The 13,586-nt window shown below is 39.3% G+C and overlaps 1 protein-coding gene across 1 annotated transcript in view; it reads left to right on the plus strand.

The window, feature by feature from the left end:
* The window catches only part of NAA30 (N(alpha)-acetyltransferase 30, NatC catalytic subunit), a 22,927-nt gene that overhangs the window by 512 nt on the left and 8,829 nt on the right, over positions 1–13,586 (plus strand). The window contains exons 2-4 of the mRNA XM_003794408.3: positions 162–921; positions 6,524–6,647; positions 8,744–8,799. Coding sequence (XP_003794456.1) covers positions 163–921; positions 6,524–6,647; positions 8,744–8,799 — 939 coding nt within the window. The 5' untranslated portion in view covers position 162. The remainder of the gene's footprint in view (positions 1–161; positions 922–6,523; positions 6,648–8,743; positions 8,800–13,586) is intronic.

Raw genomic sequence — 13,586 nt, forward strand, 5'->3', positions numbered from 1 at the left:
GCTGGGAGGCGCTGAAGAGCGGGTGGGGGCGGCGCGGAATTGGGGGGGCAGCTCCGGGAGGGACGGTTTCTGCCTTTGTTCCCCCCGCCCCTGCCGCCCCCTCTTCCCCGCGCTCGGCCGTCGGGTCTCATGGCCTCCCTCTCGGTCTATGTCGCTTCTAGGATGGCGGAGGTACCGCCTGGGCCTAGCAGCCTCCTCCCACCACCAGCACCTCCGGCCCCGGCGGCGGCTGAGCCCCGCTGCCCCTTCCCGGTGGGGGCCGCCCTCGCCTGCTGCAGCGAGGACGAGGAGGACGACGAGGAACACGAAGGCGGCGGCGGCAGGAGCCCCGCGGGCGGCCTGGAGACAGCGGCCAGGAAGCACGCGTGCCTCCACTGCCCTCAGCCGTCGCAGGAGCAGCAGCAGCTGAACGGACTGATTAGCCCCGAACTGCGGCACCTCCGGGCGGCCGCCTCCCTCAAGAGCAAGGTCCTGGGTGCAGCCGAGGCGGCCACGGCCACCTCTGATGGGGGCTCTAGAGCGACTGCAACAAAAGGAACCGGGGTACACTCGGGCGAGAGGCTCTCCCATTCCCTCCCCAATAATGCCAGAACTGCGGTCCCCAGCCCGGCAGAGGCGGCGGCGGCGGCGAGCGACCCCGCGGCGGCCCGCAATGGACTCACCGAGGGCACCGAGCAGGAGGAGGAGGAAGACGAGCAGGTGCGGCTGCTGTCTTCGTCCCTGACTGCCGGCTGCAGTTTGAGAAGCCTCTCGGGCAGGGAGGCTGAGCCTGGGGAGGATCGGACGATACGATATGTCCGATATGAATCTGAGCTACAAATGCCGGATATCATGAGACTGATCACCAAAGATCTGTCAGAACCCTACTCCATTTATACCTATAGATATTTTATCCACAACTGGCCACAGCTGTGCTTCTTGGTAAGTGGAAGGAATGAAAAGAGGGTGAACCCAGCAGAGATCAGGCCGCGCAGGGCAGGGAGTGTGAGGGTCGAGAGAGTGGCAGGGGATGTGTCCGTCTGCGTTTCATAGTGCTTTACGTGCTGTAAAGTGAGCGTTTACAGTCTTAGCTATTTAACGAAAGTGTTTTGAAGGTAAGACTCCACGTCTGGGTTAACTTGACACTAATGTATAAATGCAGCAAGCCTGTGTAATGCATGTTTCACCCGCGCTGGAACAGAGAGGGGTCTGTGTCTTGTTGACTTTAGGTTATAATCATGTTTAACCATCTTTAATTATTCGCCCTCATCCTCAAAGCACTTTGCACTCATTTAATTTGAACATGGCTCTGTTCAGATACGGGCCTTATTAATCTCTCAATTACAGCCATAATCAGGGAATAGTGTATGGGTAAACATGTTTTGGTGAACGTGATTGTCAGTTAACTTGCTGTGGCCACATTGGAGAATTAAATCTTACAGGCATGTTCAGTAATTACCGAGATTGTTTCCTTTTACTTCAGTAGGACAGTCTTAGCCAGCCTGCTTTCTGATGCTCCGTTGCAGAAGTTGCTACTAAGACTTCTCTGGCAGCTGAAAGGCTCCTGAAACTTGAACAAAATACTCATTTGTGGAATATAGAAAACTTAGGTTTGAGATTGTTACTAGTCTGACTTTTATTATTTTCAGAAACTCGTTGCAGATATGCCTGAATTCTAGTAACCCTGGCTGTGTGGGATATAATTTATAATTTTTTTACTTACATGTAAGTGAAAAAGACTTGACAATTGGAGAAGATGAATAATTAAAAAAACGTTTACATGGTTTTGGCAGTGCCAGTGATTTCTGCACAGTAATATTGACCATTAAACCTTTAACTTAAATACTTACTGCAAGTGTATGATTTGTATCATGTATTGTTACATACATGCATATTGTTTCTATTGAATTTTATTAAAGGTGACATATTTTAAAGGGGTATTTTATGAAGGGAAATGCCATCACCATTGATTATGCATTATCTTAGCATAGTGACTTAGTTGCACTTAGTAATGCCTTGCAAGATGTTTTGATGATACTATAAAAATCTGGTTTTGATTCTATACCTTGGCAGTAATCTGAAAATATTATGTGGGTATTATAGATAATGGTAGTTGTGCTGTTTTCTGTGTTAACCTTGCTAAAGCTTCTATTTAGTATGTTTGCTTAAACTGTGGGTGCTATTTTATATTCTAGAAAACTGCTTTTTCAGGATTCTGTACTCAAATAGTTCTAAGACATGTTTGTGTCAATGAGAAATTCAAGAGAATGATTTATAGTACTATTATAAAGGCCCTATCAAAAGCTATCGTCATTGCTAAAAATCGTAGGGTGATTTAATTGTAAGTTAGCCCACAAAAGTAGATGATTGAGTCACGTTTTAAATCGAAATAGATGTTTTTCTGTCAATTTCAGAAAAAATTGTATGTATATTTAGCCAGTTTTTGAGTCCTGATATTACCTGAGCCTCTTTTAACTTCTCTGACATTTCAGATGCTGGGAAACTTTAGTCTTGATTTTATATAGACTCCTAATTCACCAGCTAATTTGTACTTTAGCCTTTGATAGCCAAAATGTGTTTAACATTAAATTCTGAATATCTAGAAATTGAAATATGTATAACTGGTGACATATAAAATTTATTAATGCAAGTATGAATCTTGGAGGTATTGAACAATAAAACAGTAAAATCAGAGGCCATTTACAACTGGGGCCTTTATGTTGGTGTATTTTTAAATTAAAATTTCCCATGGGAACTAATTTTCAAAAATTACAGATGTGTATATTTATTTTAAATCATATTTTAGAACTGAAAAGGATCCTAGAGAAAATCTAGTCCAGCCTTTTGAAAAGTGTTAAGGACCAGAGTTTTTTTAAATGTTTAAATGGAGAGCTGTGTAGTAGCAAAGAGGTAAGGCTAGAACCAAGTTTCCTGTCCTCTCATTATGGTAACAAATATGAACCTGGAAATGACATGCCTTTGACCCATTTGGTGAAGATCATTGTGCTACCAAGTTATCTTCTTCAAGGGGCAGTTGCCCTTACCAATATCAATCTCAAGAGATTAGAAACCTCCAAAACATTCCTGGTTTCCACGGGTAACCTGTAATGGGTCAATATATGGGGGATGAATCTTACAAAATTCCCAATATTTGACTGACTAACAAGAGTGACAGTTTCTTACGATTCTTCTTAATAATTGAACAGTTGTAAAAACAGCCAGGGGTGGTGGTTTATGTCTGTAATCTCAGCTACTTGGGAGGCTGAGGCCAGAGGATTGCTTGAGCCTGGAGGTCTAGGTTGCAGTGAGCTCTGATTGTGCCACTGCACTCCAACCTGGCTGACAGAATGGAATAAATAAGAACAAAATACTATACAAATGCAAGGTACTGTCACTTGCTGTGTTCTTTACCATTTTGTCTTTTCCTCTTTTGAATTTATAGTATTTTCAATTGTTGGAGTCTTTTTGAAGTTCTTAAACTTAAGAACTTCTTACTACCAGCAGTGCAATATAGTATTTCTGTTTATTCTAAATTAACAGCCTGGCTTCCTCTAGTTTTCTATTTGTAGTATTCTGGAATTTGGGACTCTCTTTCACACAATTTATATTTTTTATGGTTTTATAAACTGACATGCCTTTGGCCTTGTAGGGTTAGGTCTCCATCTTGCCAGGGATTTTTCAATTCCCATCCTTGATAAAACACATTTAAAGCTTGAGTTTCAAGTGTATGTGCAGAGATTTTATTTGGAAAAATTGACAAGCAGTTCACACATTCTTGTAAGTGAATTGTATATTCATCAACAATTTAGCAGGGGAAAAAATGTAGTTTTGGCCTTCTTCATTACCAACGTGGAGTTAGTGACAATGTTTTGCATTGGGCTTTTATTTTTAGAAGATGTGTTGGAACTGATTTTTGTTCCTGGAGATTTGTAATTAGGAAGAAATCAATCAATTGAGAATAAACTGTTAAAATATTTTGCTTGCTTATTATTTCAGTGCTAAAAGGACAAGATTTGTTTGAAATTCCTGACCAATTTGAAAGTATTGTCTAATTGTATTGTGTTTAGTAGTTTTAATTTTTTCCTTATTCTTGGATAACTTTACTAGTTGTGAAGTTCTATAGTTTTATATCACAGATTTATATATATTTTTATTTCATATGACCCTAGCTTACAAGGTCAGGCCAAAAATTTTTCTGGCTCTTTCGATATACCATTTAGTCTTTGACGATGATATATAATACATGTACATCTATGTGAATGTGTTCATACACATATATTTGAAATAGGTTATTTTCAAATCAGAAAATACTGTCTGTCAAGAGTTGTTTAGTTAGGCAAGTTTTATGCTCATTTCAGGTCTTGATACAGAAAAAATTTCACTTTGTAAAAGATTTTTTAAAAGATTTTTTTTGTGTGTGAGTGAAAAATGGAAATAACTGTGGAGGCTTATTGACTCAATAGTTTTAGAATGTATGATAAAACAAATGAAAAGTATGGGTTGTTGAATTTAGTATCTGTTCAAAAATATTTTTCTGACCTAGTTTAGTTTTGCATGAAATGGATTAGAATGATCTTGCCTAAAAAATTTCTCTGCAGTTTTTTTTACAAAGGCTTTTTTTTTTTTTTTTTTTTGAGACAGAGCCTCAAGCTGTCCCCCTGGACAGAGTGCCGTGGCCTTACAGCTCACAGCAACCTCCAACTCCTGGGCTCAAGCGAGTCTCCTGCCTCCGCCTCCCAAGTAGCTGGGACCACAGGCGCCCGCCACAACGCCCTGCTATTTTTTGGTTGCAGCCATCATTGTTGTTTGGCGGGTCCGGGCTGGGGATTCGAACCCGCCACCTTAGGTGTATGTGGCTGGCACCTTAGCTGGTTGAGCTATAGGCGCCGAGCCTACAAAGGCTTTTAAATCAATTTACAGAATGACAGACTAAAAAAAGTCACAAATTTAAGTTAAAATATATATTAAGCATGAATTGGACATAACTATGAATAACTTTATATTCCTAAGTTTTGTTGTTGAAATAGTTTCTTTCGGAAAGTTAATTCGTAGAAAACAAAAACTTCTTGGTGACACGTTGTTAAATAGTTGAACACATGGCCCTATTTGTATTTACTAGAATATGGTATTAACTAGAACATTTTTTTCTATGAGTAATGGAATTGTTGAAAAACATTTTCAGTGGTGGTAGTGGAAGTCTTAATGAAAATGGAAGATGATTAGAATTTAACAAGTAGCCTTTTAATACTCTGGAAAGCTGTGTATCTTTATTAAAATAAGAAGCTCTGTAAAAATCATTGTTAAAGTTTTTGTTTTAATATAGAGCTCTAATTTTGAACTATCAATATTTCAAAACTTTATGGCAGTGATTCACTCTGTAAGGAGTATGCTAAAAATGAGATGTCATATATTTACATATGCTAACAAAACCTCTTGGGTACATTTTCAGTAATACGTTATAAATAATGTTGCTTCTGAAAATTTTTTATATTTTTTTCTTGATGAAAATTTATTTCCCATTCAGGTGTAAATATCTGGCTTCCACTAAAGCCTTATTACTGAATTTATAAATTTAAACTTAAACTGCTGATAGTGAAGTTTAACAAAATTTTATCATATTCTAATGAATAGACCTTTAAAGTAATTTTGTGCTGGCTGTGGTGGCTCACACCTGTAAACCTAGCATTTTGGGAGGCCAAGGTGGGTGAATCACTTGAGGCTAGGAGTTTGAGACCAGGCTGGGCAACATGGCAATACCTCTTCTCCACAAAAAAACGAGGGTCTTACTCTGTTGCCCTGGGTGGAGTGCCATAGCACCGTCATAGCTCTCAGCAGCCTCAAGCTCTTGGACTCAAGCAATCCTGTTGCCTCAGTTTTTCTATTTTTAGTAGAGATGGGGTCTCACTCTTGCTCAGGCTGGTCTTAGACTCCCTGAGCTAGGGAAATACACCCACCTTAGCCTCCCAGAGTGCTGGATTATAGGTGTGATCCATTGTGCTCAGCCTCTACAAAAATTTTTTTGAGAAAATTAGCCAGGTATGGTGGTGCTTAGGCAGGTGGATTACTTGAGCCTAGGAGGTTGAGGTTACAGTGAGTTATGATTGGGACACTGTACTTAAGTGTGGGTGACAGAATGGACCCTGTCTCAAAAAGGAAAAAAAAAAGTTAAAGAATTTTATTCATATATTCCCTCTTCCCAACACTTACGTAGGTCTTTATTGCCAGTAGTCACAAGCACCTCATGTATTAGGAAGTACTTGGATGTTTACCATGTGGAAATCTTGCCTATTTTCTCCACGTTTTAATGATAAACATAAGAAATTGATGTTCTAAGAATATTGAGAGATTTTAAAATGAGAACGAACATTTGAAGGAGTTAGAGGATTTAGATTCTGAAACATTTGTGATTGCTTTCTTGCTAGAGTTTCCATTATCTCTTTCTTTTTCAAAAATGCTGACCCGACAGTTGCTTGCTGTTTTCTCTGGGAAATTGTGCAATGCATGATGGCAGTGTATTCTTCATAACTGTTTGTTTATTTTTAAGGCCATGGTAGGGGAGGAGTGTGTAGGTGCCATCGTTTGCAAGTTGGATATGCACAAAAAGATGTTCCGCAGAGGTTATATAGCCATGTTAGCCGTGGATTCCAAGTACAGGAGAAATGGCATTGGTAAGAAAAATATTATTTTGCTAAAAGAATGCATAGCTATTTTCATTTTTGTACTTTGAAATAAAAGACCTAAATGTAAATAAATAGAAATGAAAATGAAGCTAAGGGAAGAAAATTAAGACTATTTTTTATTTCAAAATAATACTTTCAAAAGTTCTTTAAATGAATTTTTTAATTAATGTTTTGTTTGAGAGGTTATCTTTTTAACAAGTACTAGGTGATCAGTTTTCACCTCTAAACTTTTTTTGGGATCACACGTAAAGTGCTTTGTATTATATATACTAAGTACTACAAGAAGTGCTGTGCTTCTTAAAAACAGTATGGGAGTGCTTGACCTCAGCCCTCAAGCAGTTTCTGTACTTGGGTTAAGTAGACCTCAGTCAAACCAAAGTTAGGGAGAAATTGTTACTGTTATTTACGTTAGTAATCAAACATTATCTTGTGATTCAGGGAGGAACAAGAGAAGACAGTCTTACTATTTTTTATTCCTCTCAAACTCTCTCATAACTTGGGTGTGTTTTTTCCAGTGGTCATTAGAATCATCTGAGTGGTTTAATAACAAATGTTTAAGCCTTTCCCCACTAAGATTTTTTTTTGTCCTATCGGAGGTAAGGATGAAGCTTCCCTAGGTGACAGTGATGTAAGCTTGCTTACGAACCACTGTTCTTGGTGGTGGTTCATGCCTATAATCCCAGCACTATGGGAGGCTAATGTGAGTGGGTTCCTTGAGCTTAGGAGTTTGAGACCAACGTGAACAAGAGTGAGACCCCATCTCTACTAAAACTGAAAAACTGAGGCAAGAGGATCATTTCAGCTTAAGAGTATGAGGTTGCTGTGAGCTACGGTGCCATGGAACTCTACCAAGGGTGACAAAGTGAGACTCTGTCTCAAAAAAACCAAAAAACCACCACTGTTTCGATGTCTGGGACCTACTGTCTCTGCATTCCTAGTTTAGGATCAGGTAGATGCACACTTGTCTGAGATGTCAAATTCTGGGATGTATACATGAAATAAGTGAGTATTCGTGAAAGAATGTTTGGTTCCTATACCAGTATTTAATTATTATCAGTTTTGTTAATTATATCTTTTTGTAAACCATGTGAATGTTATTGTCCAACATAAGACTGCTTCACACAGTTTTAGATGTTATGAGAAATTATTACAATAGATTTATTAATGTTAGCTTTAACCAAGTTTCCTTATGATGTTATAGCTTTACACTATTAATGCATCAGGCTGTTTTACAGATGGTAAATTTGGTTCATTAAAGAGAGCTGATAAGGACTCATGATAAATAATAGGCATTTGTTGGCTAGTTTGGAGGGTAGAAATCAGTGGCTGTAAGGTTGCATTCTGGCTTTCAGACACATTTTGTTTGGCCCATGAAATATATGCATACTCATGTGCAGTTTGAAAATTAAGAGAGTTTTAAAATAAAAATTGTCTTTCTTTTAAAATTAGATTTGGCAGGTTGTTTTCCCCCTTTAATGCACCAGCTATATCTAACCCCAAACTAGGACACATCTTGCTAGACATTTATAGACATACCATTGACATCATTGGGAGCACCAGACTTCATTGTTTCCAGGTTCTACAAAGTTTGTAGGAACTGACCTAATCTCTTGGACTTGCTGTGGGACACAGCACTTCTGGTGAGGCTCTCTTGTGCTCTGTAATCAGAGGTTTGGAAGATCTTTGGCAAGGTCACCTCAGGTGAAGGCAGTTAAGTTCTGGCCAGCTCGGTGAGATCCTAGATTGTTCTGGCCATGCCGTATCTCACCTTTTTCTTTATCCCTTTCCTTGTCTACCTTTAAATGATAGAATAAACCTCTACTTGGGGCAATTCAGTACCTGTGTGAAAAAGGACTATACCATAGTAGGAGATAGGTCTTTCAAGAAAAAACTTACATTGTTATGTAGATTCTGTTGGCCTTTATAAGCTTATGTGTAAGTTTTTCCCACTTAGTTTGAGGTAATCTATGTATCTGCGATTCAGGATAGACCCCGATGTTTGACATTTCTGTGCTTATGAATATCATAATTTAGAGATCTTAAATTAAATTTTTCCTTCGTTAATACTCAAATCTGTATTCTAGGTACTAACTTGGTTAAGAAAGCTATATATGCCATGGTGGAAGGAGACTGTGATGAGGTAAGTCTCTAAACATTTAATGCCTTTTATCCTGGACATTATTCTACTCAGTATTTTTATAAATATTTTATAATAATTGAACTGTACATTTCATTGCACACAAGTGTAGCTTCTGGGGAAAATTCCATTTAAAAACCCTTAAATTTTGGCTCAGAACAATACTATGATAATGGAACACATTTCTTCAAACTGTGTCGGAATGTAAAAGTGAAATCTTCGGTAAAGGCTTTGTTAAGTCATTTAGGGTAGCTCTTATAAACTCTATTGTAATTTGTTTCCATGTTGGCTGGAGTGTCTCTGAAACTTTTTTCTAAGTATGGGAAAGCTATCAGCTCACGTGGAGGACATTTCACACTTGAGAAAAACCTCTTTGCATTAAATACTAAAGTGGGTAGGGGCAAGATAATTGGGGGGTTTTTTTGGTTTTTTTTGCAGTTTTGGCCAGGGCCGGACTTGAACCCACCACCCCTGGTATATGGGGCTGACGCCCTACTCCTTTGAGCCACAGGCGCTGCCCAAGATAAACAGTTTTTAAGAGTAGAGCTATCTGTCAGTTAATGTTAAGAGCATTTTTGTAGCTTGTAGCTTGTTTTAAGGCCTGATGGCAGGAATAGTTTCTTTGTAACCTACAGCATTGCTGAGCCTAGTCTTTTTTTTTTTTTGAGACAGTGCCTCAAGCTATCCCCCTGGGTAGAGTGCCATGGCATCACACTCACAGCATCCTTCAACTCCTGGGCTCAAGAGAGTCTCCTGCCTCAGCCTCCCAAGTAGCTGGGACCACAGGCGCCCCCCACAGCGCCTGGCCAGTTTTTGGTTGCAGCCATCATTGTTGTTTGGCGGGTCCGGGCTGGGGATTCGAACCCGCCACCTTAGGTGTATGCGGCTGGCGCCTTAGCCGCTTGAGCCACAGGCGCCGAGCCGCCGAGCCTAGTTTTGAACTCCTGACCTCAAGTGATCCTCCCACCTTGTACTAGTGACTGGGAGTTGACATTTGCTGTTGTATAGTGTGGAAGGGAACAAGTATAAACTAGAGAAGTACAGATGTTTTTATTATAGAACGAAGTTGAAATAATTTTGTATGCAATACAAATGACAATTGTATTTATTATTGGAGGACAAATGTGCCTTAGAAAGTTCTCAACATACATGAAATTAGGTAATTTTTTCAACAGATTGACCTTAATAAGTAATTTGTTTTGATGGCTTTTTTAAGAAGTAGGTTTTATTTGTATACATTTGTACATGGTCTTTAAACATTGTATGTGTTTATGTATTTTTGTTAACAAAGTCCCTTCTATCATTCTTATACTCTTTATTCTTTTTTCTACCTGTAGCTGTTAACTGTTTAATGTGCATCCACCCATTTTTTTAAGCACACCTATATGCAAATATATAACTGTAATATAAATGAAATCATAATTATTCTGCAGTAATTGCTTTTTTCAGTTGACAGTGTCTCATGAATACGTTTTCTGTTAGAATACAGAGATTTACTGCAGCAAGTTCTCAGACTGCTTGTTAACATTGGTTTACATTCTGACAGATCACACTAAATGGTGGTTTTATGAAAAGGCCGACAGTCGTTCTGAGTAGCACAGTGAAGTCATCCTTGGATTTAACGATATCTGTTTTACTCAGTATCTTTACTCAGTATCATTCACAGGTGGCAATGGATCTCACATTTACAGCTTTTAATATTAAAAAGAAAAAAGACAGTGATCAGAGCCATTTATATGGCTGGTAACTAAAAGTTTTAGGAGAGAATTGGACTGGATATATTCATGAGTATGAATAAGTCTATGTTTTGACCATACCCATACTTGCATCGTTCGCTCGCTCGCTCATCAGGCTTCATAAGTCAAAAGAGAAGTCAGGCTTCATAAGTTGCTTGACAATTTGGAGACATTTTGGGGATGGTAGACCAATGTTTCTGATCCACTGCTGAGTAGAGAGTGGTTTCCAGAGAAAGAGGTGTTACCAGCAGAAAGTTTATGTTCCTGTTTTGAGAGTCTTTTGTGAGTTATCCTAATCACTATCCTGAGTCTGCCTGTGAGGCAGGCTGTGTGCTTTACTTTAACTGACCACGTCTTTAAATAGTATTGGTTTTTCTTTGAAAGTTCAGAGTAGGAGATTTTAATTATATTGTTTTAGTCTCAAGGTTAAATCCTAAATTAGTGATGTATTTTATGGTAGAAATACTCTTTGTGGGCCTAAAAACCTGCTGATTCAGTTTTCTTTTGAAGCAATGAATATAATCTTTAGGCTGAAAGGGGAATAGCTTGATCAACTTTTTCTTATTGTATGATGTTTATTTATTTTTTTGAGACAAGTTCTCAATATGTTGCCCTCAGGAGAGTGCTGTGGCATCACAGCTCACAGCAACCTCAAACCCTTGGGCTTAAGCAGTTCTCTTGCCTCGGACTCCCAAGTAGCTGGGACTACAGGTGCCCACCACAACCTCTGGCCATTTTTTGTTGCAGTCATCATTGTTGTTTAGCTGGCCTGGGTGGGCTTAGAACCCACCAACCTTGGTGTGTATGGCCAATGCCATAACCACTGTGCTATGGGTGCTGAGCCCTGTTGTATGATTTTTAGAGCCAGGATCTTGCTCTGTCACCTAGGCGAATGGTCATTGCTCACTGCTTATACTCCTAGGCTCAAGGGTTCCTCCTGCCTCAGCCTCCAGAGCAGCTAGGACTATAGGTATGCATCAGCACGCCTAGCTAATTTTTAAAACATTCTTTGTAGAAATGAGATCTTGTTGCATTGCCAAGGTTGGTCTTGAACTCTTAGCCTCAAGTGATCCTCCTGCTTTGGACTCTCAAAGTGCTGGGAGGCATAAACCTCTGTGCCTCGCTGTTGTAAAATTTTTAAATAGATTGTTCTTGTTTGAGTGTGTTTGTGTCTGGATTAGAGAACTTTTCCTTGGTTTGAAAAATTTTTGCCTATCTGTATCCCACATTGTTCAGATAAAGAATTTTCTGTATGAAGGGACAGAACTCCCATTTACTCTTTGATTTAGTTTTAAACCATGCCAGCAACAAGCCCTTCCATCCCCTTTTCCCTTCTAATTTTTGATAGTAGTGTGTTTATTGCTTCTACTTCCTAATATTACTTGTTATCCCACTTGGTTTGGTTTTTACCCTCTCTATTGTCATTGCAAATCTAATAGGTTTTCTGCTTATTAAAATATTTCTTAGTCTTTAAGTTTTCCTTGGTCCTGGCTTGGTGCCTGTGGCTCAAGTGGCTAAGGCACCAGCCACATACACCTAAGGTGGCAGGTTCGAATCCAGCTCGGACCCACTAAACAACAATGAGGGCTGCAACCAAAAAAATAGCTGGGTGTTGTGGCAGGCACCTGTGGTCCCAGCTACTTGGGAGGCGGAGGCAGCAGACTCGCTTGAGCCCAGGAGTTGGAGGTTGCTGTGAGCTGTGATGCCACAGCATTCTACCCAGGGGGACAGCTTGAGGCTCTGTCTCAGGAAAAAAAAAAGTTTTCCTTGGTCCGTCTGGACAAAATCAGTCTCATCCTCTCTGTGGGTGTGTGTGTTCATTGTTTTTTTTTTTACTTTTATGTAATACTTAATTGTATTTAAATTCACTTGTTCAGTGTCTGTGCCTTAGCCACTGTAGAGGACAGAGATTCCTTTTCTTGTCGGTTGACTATAGTTTTAGTGCTTCACGTGGCATTTGTGATAGAGTACCTGATTCACAAATATCTGTTGAGTAATTAGTTCTGTGCTTCCAGCATGTTATTTGTATCCACTTCTCTTTTTAAGCACTTTTGAATTTTGAACTGCATTATTAGTTGTTACTTGTCTTTCTCTGACCTTGATAAAAGTTTTGCAAGAATGTAAGTGTCTGTCTTTTTACACATTGTAAGATTTTTTGAAAGGCATCTGCAGTTAAGATCCCTTTAGGTTAAAAAAAAAAAGTAGAATGTATTTGTGATCTTGAGACATGCTTATGTTGCTCTTGGTTGCTGCTTGTCCTTTTAAATTCAGAGTAAATTAAGCTAAAGTTAGTAATCACAGAGTTGAAACATGGCTCATGTTTTTCCCAAATAATAATGCTAAGTCATCCTGGTTTGATATTTTCTTTTGCCTTTCTATGATTTTCCCCAACTTTCTATATCAGAGTTGGGTAAGTTAAAACAACATACCAGGAGATTGAGGAGGAGGCGAATATTTGGGACTCCCCTGGGCCATAGCTCCGGGTTGGTTGGGGGCAAGAAAAAAAAAAAACAACATAGCAAAAGATTTTTTTCAGTTTCTATATATTTGGAGCTGACTGAAAATTATAGTGTCAGGGTGGGTGCCTGTAGCTCAGTTGCTAGGGTGCTGGCCACATACACTGGGGCTGAGGGGTTGAACCTGGCATGCCAAACAACAATGACAACCTCAACAAAAAAATAGATGGGCATTGTGGTGGGTGCCTGTAGCCCCAGTGACTTGGGAGGCTGAGGCAAGAGGATCACTTGAGCCCAAGAGTTTGAAGTTGCTGTGAGCTGTGATGCTACAGCAGTCTACTAAGGGCGACATAGTCTCAAAAAAAAAAAAAATTATAATCTCAGAAAAAGAAACAACTGAATTTGTTGCTTCATGAATAAGAAGTGCATTACCCATTTGCTGATTTGGCTTGAATTTGATTACACCCACAAACACACGCATGCTCTACCTGCCATATGTGTACTAGGATGAGTATCTTGGATTCCTATTTTACATTAGGAGGAAGATTAAGATAAATTCAAATAGCATGAATGAGTTTTTTGTTTTTTTTTTTTTTTT

Source organism: Otolemur garnettii, unplaced genomic scaffold, assembly GCF_000181295.1.
Source record: "Otolemur garnettii isolate 467f Iridium unplaced genomic scaffold, OtoGar3 scaffold00081, whole genome shotgun sequence".
In the NCBI taxonomy this organism is placed as follows: Eukaryota; Metazoa; Chordata; class Mammalia; order Primates; family Galagidae; genus Otolemur; species Otolemur garnettii.